Source organism: Rhinopithecus roxellana, chromosome 2 (genome assembly GCF_007565055.1).
Source record: "Rhinopithecus roxellana isolate Shanxi Qingling chromosome 2, ASM756505v1, whole genome shotgun sequence".
NCBI lineage: Eukaryota > Metazoa > Chordata > Mammalia > Primates > Cercopithecidae > Rhinopithecus > Rhinopithecus roxellana.
In genome coordinates this window covers 88,901,255-88,921,379 of record NC_044550.1, presented here as the reverse complement: position 1 = coordinate 88,921,379, position 20,125 = coordinate 88,901,255, and the positions used below count along the sequence as shown (strand labels likewise).

The following is a 20,125-nucleotide window of genomic DNA, read 5'->3' as shown; positions in this document are numbered from 1 at the left end:
GCTTACTTCATTTAACATGCAAATATATAGTCTTTGCAGGGTTCAGAATACCAATATTGTTTTCACAATTAAGTGTACTATTATCTTAAATTTGAGAGAACCAATTTGCTCATTTCATTCCATAATGTATTTCAGTTTTAGCAAGCCACACAAGAATTCAAATGAATCTAAAAAGTATACAGAGAAGAGTTCTACATCATCAACCCACAGCTAACAATTTCATAGCTTCATAAATATTTAAATCATTTTTCAGTAGGTCATTTCTGACAGCTGTGGGATTTCATAACTGGATCTCTGATATATTACTCAAGCAAGTGTCTTCTTAAAGGTTTTCTTAGGGAGGTGGGGGTGCAGATCAATCAACTGTTAGAGCACTTTTACCCTATCATTTTGATACCAGAAAAATAATTCACTAATATTGACAAAAAGGAGGACATTTCTTTGAGCCATCTGTAACAAGATTCATTTTCTAAAATGTCAAAATGCATGCTAGAAACATCAAGAAATATTTCAAGAGATCAGATTCTGGAATACTAGAGACTGTTTATGGATTATCAGTGTTCAAAACTCTTGAATGCATTCATTCATTCAACAGGTATTTATTAAACGCCAACTTCCTGCCAAGCACTGCATTAAAAGCAGAGATACAATGGCAAGGCTAGGATTTAGAAGAACTCTCACAGCCATGCTGTAACTATCACATGTATGTCCTCCTGTTTCATTCACAGTTATTTCAGATGTATGCTTTAAATTTAAAAGACTTTGTGGCGTTGAATTTAAAAGGTATTTTTGTTACTATTTTTTAATCACATTTTATAAAAGAACTTGAGTGAGGACAGCTAATGAAGAACCGAATGATAATATACTTTTCCCCCCATAACCCCAAAGGTTTTGACTATAAGACAAAAAAAGAAAATGTCCAATTTTCCAGGCATATTAGAGAGAGAGTTGGCAGTCTGAAGTATTATAAGGCGTTAAAGACAGAATCAACTGGACTGGTGAATTTGCTGCTGCTTCCTAACACATCGTAAATCAACACCTGTTTCATCTCTTGAGGAATGTGCAGGTTAACGTCTAACTTGTCTCCAACTTGTGAAGAGTTGCCATGACAACATGCAACTGTCCTTACTGGGAAACAGGCTGAGGTCCCCACCAGATACATAGGTTCTCAATTAGTCCCCCTCAGCTTTTGGGGGATGAATTTCTACTGCCTCAGTGCTCACTCTCACTTAGATATCCTGCATGAATTGGTTGTCATTTTCAATTAGACATCAGTACATAACCAAACACCCAATCATTTATTTAAAGATATATATCAAATACAGAAATCTCTTATTTATGATTAAAAAGTCTTAGGTGTGGTGATAAAATCATCGTCTAAACCAATATATAAATCTCTTATAGCACTATGATGGACACAAATTCTAGAGTATAATCTACAAATTAAACAAGTTTACAGGGACAAATAACTAGAAAAATAATTCCTAGAAATGAAGGCACACAGTTCAGGAGACAGAAATATGATAATCAGGGATCCAGACTCATGCTGATACTAAAATCTTATATAACAGAAAGAGTACTCTGCTATACAACATTTATCCACAACATTATAGTATTAATGGCTACATTTTATTGCGCTTAATATACTGTATTATTCTGGCACAAACAGAAAGTGCAATAAGGAAAAAAAAATATGTAGCATGATGCATGAGAAGGCACATTGTCCTTTTCAGAAGTCCATTATAAAGGCAGCTGGACAGATTCTGGCTGAACACAAGTGGGGTGCCAGCCCATCTCCTTCCATCCCCATCCCACCCTCCCATTCAAGCACTGGTTACAAAAGTGTCTGTGTGGCCATGAGAAGTGAGTCATGGATGTTCCATTTACAGATGGGGTGGCATTGAGGGAAATCACTGTTACATGGCCAGTTAGCTGGAAAAGTCCATCCTGTTTTTCCTTTTTTACATAATAATCATTTTTCACAAATCTGAGATAAAGAATGCTTGGTAAGTAGGAACTCACCAAATATTTCAGCACTCTTACATCCAAAGGAAAGACTTACTTTTACAGCCAAGTACATGATCTCATAGTGCAGGCCTAACAATTCACACTAAGCCAAGGGGCTTGTACAATCAGTATAAAACATTTGTTTCTTTTCACCCACACCAAGAAAAACAGTGGCTGGAGAAATAAAGCACATTACCAGTTCCCAAATCAGATTCACCCACCAGGAGTTCATGCTGGCAGCCAAAGTATTTCATGACGGCAAGGACAATCTTTTACAGCTTCCATTTCCAAGGAAACTCAATGGCAAAGTAGCTTCCTTAGGCTGACCTTACAGGCAAACCACAAGAAACACAACCTGAAGCAACAACAAAAACCAGTGCTCTTTTTGGAGCTGTATACTCCTCCATGCATTAAAAGACCATATGCCTCCATCCATCTCTTAGTACCACCCACTAAATCAAATAATAATGCATCATATGACAAATTCACATTTCAGGACTTAAAATTATAACTACATGTTTTAGCTTTTAAAACATCTAATCCAGCCCTCTTATCCACATTCCCTCAAAATCCAAAGGACTGTGTCAGTCTTTTCTAAACATATTTCAAATAAAGCTTGAGCTGCATGCAGCTCCTAAACTGTACTCTGAGCCCTCAGGAAGACTACACTAGGCTCTGAAGCTCAGGTGAAGTAGCGACCCTGTCAAACTACTAAACATTTTGCACATACATATTTCCTATCATTATTGACATCGCCAATTAACTTGGCCTCTGAGGTTTGTAACAAATTTAGGTTTTAAATACATTAAACTTCATAACAAACATACTACTTTTAATAATAGGAGCTAACAGTTATTTTGATGAAGAAGAAAGATTCTATGAAGAAATGTATTCAAATCAGGTTTCTCTATAAACATTATCCTTACTCTATTACCTCATGGTGTAGAATATGCTAAATGCTATTTAAGTTACTTTAAATAGTTAAATAATCTAATAGTTAAATAATCTAGAATATTTAGGTTTAAAATAATCCAAATCACAAAAGTAACACAAATTCATTAGAGCAAAATCCAAAAATACCAACAAGAATAAAACACAAAAAATTAAAATAAAATTTTCACCTACCTCTTGGCAACCACTGTTATAATATGTTGGTGTAGAGTGTTGCTGGCCTATTCTGCACATGCATAATCGCTCCTATTTTTAAATGTTTTTCACATAAATTTATAACTTGCTTTTACTTTTTAAAATTTATATAAATTTATGGGTATAAGTGTAATTTTGTTACATGCATAGATTGCACAGTGGTGAAGTCAGGCTACTAGAGTTGCTCTTACTTCTATTGAGAACATTTTTGTGTGTTTTGGTGTCTGTGTATAAAATTATGATTCGGCTGCTATAGAATGTCATCCATTGTGCGACTATATCATTTTGCTTAACCAATTTCCTTTTTTGGCTAAATGCGATTTTATTCTTGATAATAAAAATTTGCAAATAACTTTGAAAAAACAAACACACCGTATTTCTAAGAATCTTTCTGATGCCCCGTCATCTCTACCAGGTTTGAGTGAGTGCCCATTGAACGTCTTTAAGACCTCTCTGAAAACTTAAGATCTCTGTTTCATGACTGACTGCATCAAGGTTAAAAAACTAATACGCAAGCGAAAACAGTTCACTTCAGCTCTGTCTCAAGTCTCTCAGCTACGGAAAGAAAACGGCCTCTGAAAAATCGTTCCATTTTCATAAAGCCTCAACAGGAATAATACTGAACTCCATGACCTAAAAAAAGATGCTTGGTAATACTTAAAATCATTTTGTATTGCATGCTATTCTTTTCAAAAGATTTTCAAACTCATTACCTCCTGACCACAACTCTATTTCATAGGTCTGATGCTGTCACTTTACAAATGACAAAGCTGAGGATCAGAAAAATGGAGTCTTGTGGAGTCTCACATCAACATGGTGCAGTAGGCAGGGCTAAATCAATGGCCTCCTCAATCTGTGTTCCAAGTGCTCTTAATAGAACTCACTGCGTTCAAAGGAAGGGTTCCCTTCTTCACCTCTGAAAAAATCACTAACCAGTGCATAGTATCTTGCAGGACAAGGAGATATGACGTAAGGAGTATGCCAGTAGATCCAAGGCAGCAAGCAAGAAAAATCTACAGAAAGACTTTCTTTTAGGAAGTAGTCAAAAGAAATCAAAACCGCTATTTATACGTCACGTTTTACGTTACTGGCATTAAAAATGTTGAGTGTCCTAGAACAAAACTGTTTTTTTCCAAAATATTCTCCAACCTACCTCAGAACAAATCTCATTAGAAATACTTGCATCTGGAGACTTATTAGTGGGAGGGGAGGAAGAACTTCTGAGTAATTTCCCTCCATATGAGGGGAGAGTAAATCACAATCCTGCCCTTAATCACTCCAAGCACAAGAACAGCAAGTAAGTTTTCAATTCTGTGCTTATATAAAAATCCACTCTTTATCAGTGTTTACCTGTTTGTTATAGTTTCCAGTGTGTGGTCTGCTATTTACTCAACTTGGTGTACAATCTGTTGTCCTTTAGATTGTAAACTTCAGTAGGTGAGACCATGGGTGTCCTGCCTGGATTTATACAGGTAGAGCACCAAGCCACAAGCACAGAGGCATCAGATGCTATTTGATAAGTGGATTACATCACACTTATACTAACTCTATAACAGATTAAATTTGTTCTACCAAAACAGTGGGGATTAGCACTAACTAGGCCATTTGGCCTTAGGTATACTGTTCTCTGGCATTCACACAGGTAGGTAACAAGCAGCTGCAATGCCTTCACTTGTTCTTCATATCCCAGATAATATATATGCTTCCCTACTTCATTTAACTGCTCCAAAATAAAACATCTGATAGTCCAGGGTCTTTTTACCTCCCTGCTAAATACACATTTTAGGGGGAAACTGCCCCATTAATTTACAAAAGACATGGAAAAAACAACAGCAGCAGCAAGAACAACTTTAAGATAACGCTTCAAACTTGAACCACATCTGTCAGTCACTGGGCATAGCATGGCTTGAAAACGTCCTGGCCTTAAATCCTAGGTAACCAAGAATATAATTCTGTTTCTGACTTGAGTCACTGCACACATCATTTTTTTTGGGGGGATCCTAATTTATTTTCTGGTACAAAGCATTATTCAAATGTAAATACCATAATCATATAGCATTTTTAACTACTCCCAAACACATAAGTTTGATCAATCGTGATTTCTTTTGTTTTCCTAGCAACCTGTTTCCTCAAAGCTATGAAAAGGGCTTTCTGTCAAGATCCTAAAGGAAATACTCCAGAAGAAATCTTGACTGTGATGATCCTGTTTTTAGATGAAATGCCAGGAAGCATGAAGTCCTGAAAATGACCTGGGAGATAAACTAGTTATATTGGACAACAAACTAGTTATATTGGACAACAGATTTCCTCTCTAATCAAGTGTGTAAAAACTGGAGGAATGAGAACAGTCATAAGCCCAGCGAAGGGACTAGGAAGTGCACAAGAGTAAAATGACTAACAACAAGGGCAAAACAATTCTGAGAAAAGTTTAAAATAACCAGTGAAAGTCCATCATGGAAACAGAAAATATACGAACTCTAAAACAAAAAGTTGGATCTTAGATTTTCCCCCATATACATTAAAAAACTGCCCCAAAAGTCTACCTGAATCCTCAGTGAATTTTCAATCTCCAGATAAACAAGTTACATCCTGTATTTAAATGCACTAAAGAATACAAATTCATGTTAGGAATACTTGATTTTTAATCTAAGCGTTTTACCTTCACTTCTAAAACTATTCAACTACAAGGTAGGTTCCCAAGGGCAGCTAATGCCCTGCAATAAGGCACCTTGTTCCCCCCGAAGTACATACCAGCTCCTATTTGGCAAAATCTGGATAAAATGAAACAAGGTTCACAATTTTTTAGGTAGAGAGAAAAGTTTTCCTGGAAGCTTTCCCCAGGCCAGCTACACAGCATCTTAGAGTTAAGCCAGGTGAAAAGAGCAAAAGGAAAGACTTGCTTGGGGTCTCCTTTGTCAGTCTGGTGAGCACAGGATGGTTTGTTCCCATCTTCCAGCATCCTTGCTCACATCTGCTACTTTACTTTCTTTGCCATGGTGACCTCTATCAGGGACACTATTGAAGGGGGCCCTCATCAAGTAGGATGTTCAACTGGGATCCCAAATTCTCCAAAAACATCGACCTCAAATACTTGTAGAAAATCCTAACGAGGTCAAAAAAAAAAAAAAAAAAAAAAAAAACCGTACTTGGCACGATTTTCTGTTCTTCATTATACACAAATGAGAAGTCAGAACACTACTGAAAATGTTTCCACGAAGTGGGAATCCATTTCCCTAATATGGCCCAAAGCCCTAAATATAGCCCCAATTTTTTTTGTTCAAATACACTCAGTCAAACTTGTGGATAGAAGAAATGGTGGTCGGCAACTGGGCAAGGAGCACAGAAAACAATGACAGTGTAACCGCCACTATCTCCTCCTGCATTCAAATGGCTTTAAATGTCCTTGGCAAAAGCTGCCAACATACAGACACCTGTAACACCACATGCCTCTTCCGCTCCAGGCTTTGTACCCTTGATAAAGTCTGGGTTACAGAGAGGGAAGGGACGAAATTACACACCTTGGGTCCGAAGTAATTCTACCATTCTGAGAAGTACATGGCATCACTAGTACTCAGCCTAGCAAAAGGCATAGAATTCCCACTCAAATTATAAGGCTCGTTAGCCTAAAGAAAACATGAGAATTTAACTCGGGGAGTTTAAAGTCCTCACAATATGCCTTCCATGCGTGCGCGCGCGCGCGCACACACACGTTATTTAATTTTCACATGACCACAGTGAGAGACTGTTTTCAATGATGGAATTCAAGAAAAGCAAAATCTAGAACATAAAACTTAATTCAGAATTTATTTCAAAGTTTCACTTCGAACTTTTAAAAGGTTTATTATACTGGGTCTAGATCTGTTTAACAATGAACTGTTTTTGCAAGACATTTTGGCCAAAAAGTACCTAGAAGAGTGTCAGAATTGGGAGTTGATGCTCAATTTTAAAATGTGCTGAAAAATTGTTAAAGACAAATAAACCTCTCAACATACTTGTGCTCAAAAGCAATATAGGACATTTTAAGGCATCTTTTAAAAGTTAGCCCTTGAAATCAGAATAGCATAGGGATTTTAAAGACTGGAATCTGTGGTCAAACTGCTTGGGTCAAAACACAGGCTCTACCACTGACAGCTGTGGATTTTGGGCAAGCCGCCTAAGTTCTCCGTGACTCTTAAGTTTCCTCACCTGTAAAATGGGACTACCTCACCGCATTGTTAGAAAAGTAAACGACTGAAATCAACATAAAGCATTTTAGATAGTAAGCTCCCCATAATGCTATCAATATTCAAAGGTATGTGTTCGAGAGATCAAATCTATTAAACATACATTATCAGCTTTGATCACTTGAAATCTCGGAAATTTCATAATTGCATCTTACTCCCCCTTTCCACACATCATGCGGCTTCAACCTTCCAAATGATGTGGAAATTATATACTTTCATTCATCCGTTTGAGAGCTTGTCATATATGGCAAGAAAGAAGAAAGATGCCTTTTTCGTGACTGTTGCTCCTTCAGAACTTCAAAACACTGTCACGTAACACAATAGGTTGGAGCTGCCCTCAAAATGACAGCTCACAGCTTTGCTGGGCCCGCAGAGGCGCCCAGGCGGCTCTGCCCGGAAGGGGTTCACCCCAATAACCGGAGAATCTCCCGTCGCCACAGCCAAGCAAGCGCACGCCTGGGAACCCCAAGGAACACAAGAGAACTCTGAAATGGGGAAGGACCCCGAGTTGTGGAGGAAGAGAGGGAGGAAGGGTCACGGAGAGTCCGGAGCCACACTCGGATCAGGCGCGTCCACGCTGACAAGCCCGGGACCAGGTGCCGGCGATGGGCAGAGCCGTCCCGGACGGCCCCTTCCCCTTCCCCTACCCGGCCCCTTCCCCTACCCGTCCCCTCCCCGGCGAGCACCGAAGCCAACTCGGGTCCCGCGCCAGAGTAGCCCCCCGGCACCTCTTACCTAAAGGCTGGTCCTTCCTTAGGAGCCCTGCCCTGGGCAGACGCCGCCGCGGAGCTGCCGCTGCTGCCCCTTTTGTTGAAGAGCTTCTGGAGCAGGGTCGGGGCCATGATGCCGCCGCCGCCGCCGCCGCACCTCCGGCCGTGGCGCTCGGGGGGCCGGCGGCTCAGCGCGCAGCCGGGGGCGGCGGCCGCGGTGGCGGGGCCATCGCGGCGGCGCGGCCGCCCAGCCTTGCGGGAGCGCGGGGCCGCTGCAGCTGAGTAACTCTGCTCGGCGCCGGAGCTGCCGGCTGCCGGTCATATGACTGAGCCGGCCCGCCGCCGCCTCGCGCGCTGACAGTTATCTCCTGCGGGAGGAGCCCGCAGCCCCACGGCGGCGGCGGCGGCGGCGCGGGAGGAGCGCTGAGGCCCAGGCGGCGGCCATTGGCCCGGCGGCCGCCCGCCCCGGGCTCACGTAACCCCGGCTGGAGGCGGGAGGCAGGAGGTGGGAGGTGGGAGGCGGGAGGCGGGAGGCGGGAGGCGGGAGGCGCGGCCCGGAGCGGGCGGGCGGCCCAGTACTCCGGGCACGCGGGGGACGCGGACTGGGGCAGGCGCGGCACTTAAAGGGGCCTGAGGGGCGGGAGTGGCAGCCGGGGCTCAGCTCCGCGAGTGGCGTGGGGTTCCCACGGAGCCTGAGTTCTTTCGCATAGCGAGCATGCAGCTAGGCCGATCTTTGTTCTTTAGAGACAAAGCCCCTGAACTTGGGTCCTTGCTTTGTTCAGGTACAAGAAGAGCCCGTTCACAGAAGGCGTGTGCTAGGGGAGAGGGCTTGGTACGTGCGGTGACCGCTTCGGTGGGCTGTGATTTGAATCACATAGCACTCAAGGTTTTGTCAGGTTTTCTCTATATCCAGATTCGATTCCTCCAGGCTTTCACAAAATTTAAAGTGTTTATCCATCATTTGTTCTGTTTGACGTCTTGGGCCACCATACTATGGTTATATAAGAAGTTGCATTTGAAATGTTAAGCCCCCCCTTTAAAACAGACACACACACACACACACACACACACACACACACACACACACGGAACTCACTACATAGATTTAGAAACTTAAGATATTTTATAACAAGGGATTGTTTTTCCTAATACATATTTAACAATCAAGGTATATCAGCGGCAGACATTTGGTTTGAGGAATGGAGGAGTTCGTGTGTTTGAGTCCACTTTTCTGCCCTGTCCCACCCCAGTCCCCTTTGGAATTTAATTATTGATGGTGCAGGGCTCTAAACAGCCAGTGTAGGACACGTTACCAGACTCAAAGCAACTTCTTAATCTATGTTTTAGAGTGTTGGGCTTCACGAATTTTTTTGATGATGGGAAATAGAGATAAAGTTAGTAAGATCCCAACCATGCCTCTTCTAGCTTCCCCATGAGTAGTGAACAGTGACTCACCTGGGCTCTCTTACACTTGTTGAGAGTAGGACTCTTGGAGACTCAGAAAGGGAAATATATTTCCAAAAACATAAGTAATCAAAAGAACCTATTCTGGGCCTATTTTACTTTGCATTTTCTTTTCAATTGTGGTAGTTTCTGGACTTGGTTGGGAACTAGCTGTGAATAATGTGCTGAAATTTCACAAAGGTAAGAGAAAGGTGGTAGAAATGGAAACTTAGTCATTTGTTTCCTTCAGACTTTTACTGTTAAAATGGTGGATTAAGTGTTTATCCTGATGAGCAATCATCCTTTTGCACAATTGAGTGTACACAGAACCCTAATTTGCAACTTTGCTATTTCTGTTTACTGAAGGCCTTTACCTCATAGGGCTGCCAGTGTTGGTCAGGATGCTGTATAGAAGGTATTGGCTTTATACGTTGTGACTTTCAGACACAGTCCCAGGTCATACTATGGCCAGCAACATACCACCTTTTCTTACTCCATCCTTGGTCAGAAAATGTCCTTTATTCTCCAGACTAAAATCTGCATGTTCCTCATGAGCCTAGCAGCTTTTGTAACTGCATATAGAAGAGGAATTTGACATATTGTGCCTCCTTCCTCACTTCCTAGGACTCTTTTGGTTCCAACGCAGTCCAAATAGACAAGATCATCCAAAAGAAGCAATTAAAAAATCATACCCTGCTCCAGCCATCATCTTCAATTTTGGTTTTGACTGGGCAACTATAAAGGAAGAGTGTGTATTTAAAACTATTAAAGCTAGGACTTCAGTTAAAGGAGACAAAAGGAACAAAAATGCTTCCCCTCTCCCCTCTTTCTCCCTTCGGTTCCTCTCAGCATCGCATTCTTCCTTATCCTGGTTCTGGTCACACCTTCTGCTTTGGATTTTTAAAGTATACAAAAATCCTAGCCAAAAAAGTTCTGGGAGACAGTTCTAGCCAGCTCTCCCAGTCTTCTTGTTTTTTATTTTCATTTTATTTTATTTTTTCTTGACTATTCAAAGTCGCTACAAAAACCCAATCTTTTGCCCATCATCCATTGGTCACTGCCTGGTCCCGGAGGCTTGTCATAATCTCAGTCTCCAGAACTGGTCACGTGGTCCATCGCCCAGTTCCATACATCTCCTTTATTCACCTCTTCCCACTCACCCTATCTTGGAAAATATAGCAGCTGGCTGTTCCTGTATGCAGCTGTCAAGAGGAGCAGGGAATAAGACAATATCCTGAATGCTTGGAGATGACAGAACAACACTAAAATGGGAAAGGGGAAGTTGTAAAGGGCTGACTTACTTAGTCCAGTCCATTCTGAGTCCTGGTGACAGTTCTCAATTCGTGGGTATTATGTAAGTCATTTTAGTTCTGCTTCTGCAATTATACTGGCATTGATACTGTTTGTAGCCTGTATCGCTTCTCAGCCTTTTGGCTAAGATCAAGTGTAGTATCTGTTCTTATCAGTTTGTAGCCTGTGTAATACCTGTTACCCTTATTCCTAACAGGAGGCAAGAGAGAAGGGAGCTGTAGGAAAAGGAGTAATTCTGGAAAGTTTCCTTACTCTTAATAGAAAGTGAGAGAGAGAGAGAGAGAGAGAGGTGGGTTTTTTGTCTTCCTTTGGATGTTATATGTCTAGGTCTAATGCCATCTTGCTACAAGACTAAAGGTGAAACCAGAACTGGAGGTGGCAAAGAGACATAGAAGCGAGCTGGGTCCTTGATGGCATTATTGAGCCACAGTCCCTCTACCCTAACCTGACACTCTCCATTAGGTGAGATAATATTTCTATTTTCTTATAGACCAGTCTATAAGAGGCTGAGGCAGGTTCTTGTTTTCTGTCTTCTTTATTGCTTGTTATGTGAGACAAATAATGCCAATCTGTTTCTCTCTCAATATGCCAGAGAAAATACTCGTCACCAATGGTCCTGGTTCTGTTTTTTCATACCGTTAAGTCATTTTGCAAATCATTTACAAAACTAAGATTAAAGGAGTAGTGAAAAATAATTCTTTAAAAAATTTTTAATTTAAATATAGCAAACCCGTTTTTTATTCTATATTTTCCTGCATTTGAAGGATTATTTACCCTAAGTGGATAGTGTTCTTTGAACGGAACTGACTACTTATCAATTAGCATATATGAACCAGGAGCACAATCATCACTATTGATTCCAGGCTTCAAATACTTTTTTTTTTTTTTTTTTTTTTTTTTTGAGACAGAGTCTCAACCTGTCACCCAGGCTGAAGTACAGTGGCGCAATCTCGACTCACTGTAACCTCCGCCTCCTGGGTGCAATTCTCATGCCTAACCGTCCAGGACTACAGGCACCTACCACCACGACCGGCTAATTTTTTGTATTTTTATTAGAGACACAGTTTCACCATGTTGGCCAGGCTGGTCTTGAACTCCTGACCTCAAGTAATCCACCTGCCTCAGCCTCCCAAAGTGCTGAGATTACAGGTGTGAGTCACCACACCCAGCCTCAAATACATCTCTAATGATTCCAACTTATCATTACCTTTGTGCTGCTTGCACTTGAATAAACAAAAAGCAGTGCTTTTGAAAACTTTGATGGCTCATCATTTTGTTGAAGAGACAGTAGTTATTTTCTTTGTTTCTTAGCTGCAAAATATTTTCATTTTTAGATTTATAAACACCAATTAGAATTAGCAATCCAGTGAATTTTTTCATCTCTTCCTTATACATTTCCTTCCCTTCACCTTTGTATATATACATCTGCCTTTATCATTTGTTATCTTATAAACTATATGAAGCATATTGGATGCACATCATGAAAGATGACAGTATATCACACTTTTTTAGGATGGCTCAGGTTCTTGTTGCAAAATATTGAATAAGGAAGTAATTCCTATTAAATGTCAAAGTGGATGAGAATACCCTATTTCCTTTTTATCCTTAGGTATATGTTGTTGAATTGCAGTTACTGAGTTTGACAAAATGTATCTAGGATATCGTCATCTAAAGACTCATAGTCTGAGATTTCACTTACATGTTTCAGGCCAGGCACAATAGCTCACACTGATAAATCCCAGCACTTTGGGAGGCCTAGGTGGGAGGATTGCTTGAACTCAGGAGTTCAAGACCAGTCTGGGCAACAGCATAAGACCCTCTCTCCACAAAAAGTAAAAAAAAAAATAGCCAAGCATGGTGGTATATACCCGTAGTCCTACCTACTCAAGAGGCTGAGACAGGAGTTCAAGGAAGAGTCAAGGAAGAGCCCAGGAGTTCAAAGAAACAGTGAGCTATGATCATACCACCGTACTCCAGTCTGGGCAACAGAGCAAGGTCCTGTCTCTAAAATAAAATAAAATAAATAAAATTTTACCATCATCTTTAAAGTATAGAGTCCTCTGTCTTTTTGCATTAGACATCTGCTTTTTCTAATTATTAGAAATATTTTTCTTTATCGATTTTCTTCTATTTGCCATTATGGGAAAAAATGAAAAATTCTGAATATTTATCAATGAAAGCTTAAAAAAAAACAACAACAAATACTATAAAAATAATGTATCCAGATTTTTTTTTCTGCCCTCTTAAAAGATGATACAGTGTTTGGGGCACTACAATAAGATAACAGAAGAATCATCTAATAACGATTTATTTCACTTTTGTTCCCAGTGTTTCTGTTATAGCACCCACCTTACTAATTTTGTCTTGTCTTATACAGTTGGAAATCGCTGAAAAATGTTGAAATAATCCCTAGGATAGTGATAGAGCAAAATTTCTGGAGCTAGAGGAAATCAGAATCACCAAGATCCTGTTAAGTTATGAAAGGGTCCAGTGGAACCTATGTGGGACTTGCAAGATAGAGTTTTATTATATGTTTTAAAATGGAAATTTACATATTTGGAAAAAGTAAGAGACAGAGAAAGAATGAAAATAATGAAATAGCCATCTTTATAAGCAATTAGAACCAGCCAGGCACAGTGGCTCACACCTGTAATCCCAGCACTCTAGGAGGCCGATGCGGGAGGATTCCTTGAGCCCAGGAGTTAAAGACCAGCCTGGGCAGCATAGTGAGACTGTGTCTCTATAAAAAAGTTAAAAAGAAATTAGGTATGGTGGCATGCACCTGTAGTCCCAGCTACTCAGGAAGCTAAAGTGGGAGAATCACTTAAGCCTGGGAAGTTGAGGCTGCAGTGAGCCTTGATCATGCCACTGCACTCCAGTCTGGGTGACAGAAGGAGATCGTGCTTAAAAACAAGCAACAACAACAAATTAAAGCAGAAGCTGTCAGGGAAGAAAACCTCAAAAATCTAACATTGAATCTAATGAATCCTATAAATTGATTCTTTTGGTATTTGCAGCAGAACTCCATCCACCTGACAATCTTAGAGTGGCAATCAGTGACTCCATGGTGCTGAAATCAAGGGACATTTTTCTCTTCTCTGCAATCAATTCAACTGACCATTTCTCCTTTTGGAAACTTTCATCTTTCAGTATTGCAGACCTCTTCTAGTTTTAACTAAACTTGTAGGCTACTCAGTCTCCACTAGTGGGTCTTCTTTTCCCGTCCTTTATTTATTTAGAGACAGTATATCACTTTGTTGCCCAGGCTGGAGTGCAGTGGCACAAACACTCACTACTGCCTCGACCTACTGAGTTCAAGCAGTCCTCCTGCCTCAGCCTCCTGAGTAGCTGGGACCACCGGCACTCACCACCAGACCCAGTTAATTTTTTTCAGGTCTTTTTTTAGAGATGGTATCTCACTATGTAGCCCAGGCTGGTCTAGAACTGCTGGGCTCAAGCGATCCTCCTGCCTCGGCCTCCCAAAGTGCTGGGATATTGCAGGCATGAACCACTCTCTTATCCTTTAAAGTATGAAATTCCTTGGGCTTCTCTTCTCTCACTTCTATTCTTCTCATTTGTATTCTTTAGCTCACTAGATAAACTCATCCATCCGTGTGACTTTAAATGCCGTTTATCTGTCGATGACACCTAATTTTTAACCTTTGATCCTGACCTCTCTTCAGAACTTTACAACCAGCTACCTACTTGATATCTCCACTGGGATATCTTAAAAGCATCACACACTGAACTCTTGATCTTTGCTTGTTCCAAATCCTGCTTCCTTTGCCATCTTCCCTATCCCAGTAAATGGCACCTTCCTTCTACACATTTGGTTAAACTGAAACTTAGGAAGCATCCTTAACCCTTCTATTTCTCTCATCATCCAAAATATTTCTCATCCATTTATCTCTCTATTCATTGCCACCACCCTAGTCCAAGCCCCGTTTATCTCTTGGACTTTGGCAGTAGTAATTGGTTACTTTCTTGCCCAACTCCTATCTACTCTAGTGTAGCTGCTGTAGGGATCACTTATAAATGTAACTTTTTATCATATCCCTTCTTTGATTAAAAATTTTTAGTGGTTTCTCATCACGCTTAGTAAAATCCAAAATTTGTAGCATTGCCAAGAGAGGTTTAGGTCCCCGCCTCCCTCTCCAAATTCATCTCACATCACCCACCCCTGACCTCACCCTTGCTGTCTTCCAGCCACATTGGTGTGCTTTCATTTCTTCAACCAAGCCTCCTCTGTCAAGAATGCTCCCACCCACCCCCATCCCACAGTTTTGCCTGGTTAACTCCTATCTTTTTTTTTTTTTTTTTTTTTTTTTTGAGACAGGGTCTCACTCTGTCACCCAGACTGGAGGGCAGTAGCGTGATCTCGGCCTACTGCAACCTCTGCTTCCTGGGCTCAGGCGATCCGCCTACCTCAGCCTCCTGAGTAGATGGGACTATAGGCACATACTATCACACCTGGCTAATTTTTTTGTATTTGTAGTGATGGGGTTTTGCCTTGTTGCTCAGGCTGGTCTCAAACTCCTGAGCTCAAGCAATCCACTGGCCTCAGACTCCCAAAGTGCTGGGATTACTGGTGTGTGCCACTGCACCCAGCACTCCCATTTATCTTTCAGGTCTCAACTTAATGTCACTTATTCACATGTGGACTGGCTGATTCCCTCAATCTATGTTCTTAATTAAAGGCGTCCACCTTGCCCCCAGTGTTTCTGTTATAGCACCCTTTTCTATTTCTTTAAAGCACTTATCATAATTTGTAATTAACCAATAAATAAATTTATAACACCTTTGTCCCACACTAAACATATATTCCTTTAGGTCAGGGACTATGTCTAACTTGTTGACTAATATGCCTGGCACATGGTATCTCCTCAGATATGTATTTGTTGACTGAATGAATGAAGGAGTCAATAAATGAATGGAGTTTGCAATCCCTACACCATGGTAAGCTATAGACCCTCACAAAAGGATTTGCCACAGAAATTGCTAGATGAGGAAGACTTTCTTAACTTTTTCCATGTATTTATTTTGGGAGGAAGAAGAGATCATTGCTGTTCAGTTGCAAGTCGCCATTAGGAAACTGATCGTATAGGGGACTTGGACTTTTGGTTTTGATTACCTGGCTTAACTCCAAAGCCCTTTTGCTTCAGCATCACCAAATTGGGTCTACCCCGAATGTGAATTTTGCCTTTCTGAATCACCTAACATGTAATACTATCTGCTTCCTCTCTTTTCCCTCTCCCCTTCCTGAGACAAAGCAGACTGTATCAGTTATTGCCTTTTACTTCAAGTCATAGAAGCTCCAGCCCAAACTGGCTTAAACAATAAAAGGATATTTTACCTCATAAAATATTAGGTCTAAAGGTAGTACAGGGGCCAGTCATGGTATACTAGAGCCACACCTGCTTCTCTGGGATTCCCTTGACTCTGCTCTCCTCTGTGTGTTAAATTCTTTCTCGGGCTGGCACCAAGATGGACTCACACTTCTGGAGACTATGTGTAGGTGCAACTATATCCAGCGGGAGATGGGGCTGGTTTCTCCCTGTGTGTTTCATTTTCTCAGAAGCTCTGCAGCATCTAATCACTGGCAAGGGGGATGTGGTGTTATTATGATTGTCTTGGACTAATGAGACTATTCCCTGAGTCACCTGGTGGAGTGATACTCACCAGAACAAAACCAAGTCTCTCAAAAAGAGAAAGGGGAGTGGGGAAAATGACTGTTGGCCAAACATCCATGAGAATTGGCTGCATATAAATTAATTTATAAATTACAAAATGCAGACAGCTGTATTTTTCCTGAGTATTTTTCAGGAACTGACTACATGATGATTACGGATCTTTCTTAAGCGATGAGATGGGAGATTTTTGGATTTTTGCATCTCTAACTCCATGCATAGATTCTGCGAGATATTAGGCACAGAACACATTTTTTTTTTAGTTTTTGAGACAGAGTCTCACTCTGTCACCCAGGCTGGAGTGCAGTGGCGTGATCTTGGCTCACTGCAGCCTCTGCCTCCTGGGTTCAAGCAGTTCTCCTGCCTCACTCAGCCTCTTGAGTAGCTAGGATTACAGGCGTGTGCTACCATGCCCAGCTAATTTTTGTATCTTTAGTAGAGACGGGGTTTCTCCGTTATGGCCAGGCTGGTCTCAAACTCCTGACCTCAGGTGATCCGCCCACCTCGACCTCCTAACATGCTGAGATTACAGGCATGAGCCACCGCACCCGGCCCTGAATACATTTTTTTAAAACAAATGTAAAAATGTTCATATGATTCCATGCCTTCTCAGTTTAAAAAAATTGCTCCCAAGACACTTTCCTCTCCCAACCCAAACTTTTTTTTTTTTTAATAGCTTTTCAGGTTGTGATTCAGAAAATATTTAGCTGCCAGGTGCAGTGGTTCACGCCTGTAATCTCATAATCCCAGCACTTTGGGAGGCCAAGGCAGGCGGATCACTTGAGACCAGGAGTTCGAGACCAGCCTGGGCAACATGGCAAAACTCTGCCTCTACGAAAAAAATACAAAAAGTAGCCAGACGTGGTGGAGTGGCTCAATTGAGCCCAGGAGGTTGAGGTTGCAATGAGCTGAGATTGTGCCACTATACTTCAGCCTGGGTAACAGAGTAACAACCTGTCTTAAAAAAAAAAAAAAAAAAAAGCGAGAAATATTTACCTATTTCTTAATGCTTCTGTAGTATTTAACTTTGGCTTAGGCACTCAATAAAAGCTTGTTCAATTAATGTATATGTTTCAGACTCTGTGGACTTTATTTTACCTCTAGAGATGAGGTGTTGAGAGAGGTACAGAAACTCTCCCGTACATGCAGTCACACACTGCATAAAATTTAGAAAATGCAGGAAAGTACAAAGATGAATATAATAAGGTATCTATTCCACAACCTGGATAGATAAAATAGGTACAGTTAACATACTTAGGACCTTTCTTTCTTCCTTCTTTTTCTTTCTTGTTATTTATTTATTTGGCAGGGATTTTTATTTTGGGATCTGATGAGACTCCTTAGGTCAGTAGTTCAACAAATATCATTTTTGCTGCTTCTAAATATTTAATTCTTTCTAAATTCATCTAGTTCACGACATAGTCAATAGTCAGCCAGTATTCCAGCACCCACTGTATTCTAGTCAGTGACCCTCAAGCGTGTGTGGCACAAGAGTTACTTAGGAATTCCATTTACAGATTGTAATTTCACCACAAGCATTCCCTTTCCCACCTCTCACTTCTTAAAAGCCCAATAAAATGACAGTAGAGGAATAAAAACACATTAATCTACAATAATAAAGACAGTGAAGGGAGAGACAATTAGAATTAGAGATTTCAACAAGTATTTGGACAAAGACACATGTTTGGAAGATGGAAAGTTGGCTCACTGCAACCTCTGCCTCCTGGGTTCAAGCGATTCTCCTGCCTCAGCCTCCCAATTAATTGGGACTACAGGCATACACCACCACACCCAACTGATTTCTGTATTTTTAGTAGAGGTAGGGTTTCACCAGTTGGCCAGGCTGCTCTCGAACTCCTGACCTCAGGTAATCGAACTGCCTCGGCCTCCAAAAGTGCTGGAATTACAGGCATGAGCCACCACGCCTGGCTGACCCCAGGTTCCTTTCTGCACCTACCCTGCAGGGATGGACAACTGTCCCTCAGTGGACCAAAAGAGGAGAATCAAGTGAATGCTCAGCTCCTGGAGAAGTGGAATGGTGGCAGAGAAAAGCTCTCCAGACATTTACAGCTGGGAAAGTTCAGTGAAGAGATGGTTCACTGCTGGAGCATCTATTCGTGAACCTCATAAATCAGTACTCCATACAGAGAACTTCAAATCAAGTGTTCGGGGTGTCATTCTTAAATATGAAGGGTAATCCAAGAAGCACTAGACATTTGATGAATACCTCCAAAATGGTAAGGAAAATACATACTCAGAACTAAGAGGGACCGGGAGGAGTGGAGACAGTGCAAGGAGAAGGCAACTTCAAAAAAAAAAAAAAAAAAAAAAAGATAATAGGCCAGGCATGGTGGCTCACACCTGTAATCTCAGCACTTTGGGAAGCTGAGGTGGGTGGATCACTTGAGGCCAGGAGTTCAAAACCAGCCTGGTCAACATGGTGAAGCCCCATCTCTACGAAAGATACATAAATTAGCCAGGAGTGGTGGCGTGTGCCTGTAATCCCAGCTACTCGGGAGGCTGAGGCACAAGAATTGCTTGAACCCAGGAGGTGGAGGTTGCAGTGAGCTGAGATCACACCACTGCACTGCAGCCCGGGCAACAAAGCAAAACTCCATCTCAAACAAAAACAAAAACAAAACAAAAAACCCCTATAATTGATTAATGTAAAAGAGACAAAAAGATATGTCTATAAAACAAATTGGAAGCCATGAAAAAGGAAAGCAAGAAAGAGCTCTGAAAATTAAATATACAGTGATGTGAATAAAATAGGAGTTTCAGAAAGATCAGAGAAAACAGGGAACAAATCATCAAAGAAATAATAGAAGAAAATTTCCCAGAACTGAAGGATAGAGGTCCCCATATTGATAGGGCCCACCCAGAATAATGTAAAAACAAAACAATTTCAGGACACATCATCATCAAATTTCAGAACATCTTGGATAAGGAAAATAATTCTAGAATCTTTCAGAGAGACAAAGCTGATCATAAAAAAAAAAAAAAAAAAAGGAACAGGACTCAGAAAAGCGTTAGAATTGTCACCAGCCACCCTTCATGATTGAAGATAATGGAGTACAACCTAAAAAATTCAGAGGGAAAACTTTTTAGCATAGAATCCTTTATCAAAGTAAACTATAAATCAAGTCATAGTGAATACCCACATTTTCAGATGTATGAAGTCTTAAACATTACACCATCTGCATCCTTTCTTACGAAGCTGGTTAGCAAAATAGGGAAGTAAAACAAGAAAATAGAAGATACAGGAGAGAAGATGCAATGAAGAAAAGCAACAAGAAAATTTCTAAGGTTGTAGGAAGGGATGTCCCAGGATCTCTAAAACACAATCAGGCCAGGGCTGGGTGTGGTGGCTCACACCTATAATCCCTGCACTTTGGGAGCCTGGGGCGGGTGGATTACTTGAGGTCAGGAATTTGAGACCAGCCTGGCCAACATGGTGAAACCCCATCTCTACTAAAGATACAAAAATTAGCCAGAGAATGGCTTGAACCTGGGATGCAGAGGTTGCAATGAGTCGAGATTGCACCACTGCACTCCAGCCTGGGTAACAGAGCAAGACTCCACCTCAAAGAAAAACAAA

At 41.1% G+C, this 20,125-nt stretch overlaps 1 protein-coding gene and 1 pseudogene across 6 annotated transcripts in view; one reads left to right on the top strand and one right to left on the bottom strand.

Moving 5' to 3' along the window:
- FNIP2 (folliculin interacting protein 2) overlaps positions 1-8,440 on the bottom strand; it is a 137,293-nt gene extending 128,853 nt beyond the window's left edge. For 5 of the 6 annotated variants that reach the window (XM_010383116.2, XM_010383137.2, XM_010383146.2 and 2 more), the window contains exon 1: positions 8,112-8,440. In XM_010383116.2, coding sequence (XP_010381418.2) covers positions 8,112-8,218 — 107 coding nt within the window. In that variant the 5' untranslated portion in view covers positions 8,219-8,440. The remainder of the gene's footprint in view (positions 1-8,111) is intronic. The other variant, XM_010383129.2, reaches the window with a different exon arrangement.
- A 2,503-nt stretch (positions 8,441-10,943) lies between these two features.
- LOC115896298 lies at positions 10,944-11,097 on the top strand (annotated as a pseudogene).
- Positions 11,098-20,125: the final 9,028 nt, after the last annotated feature.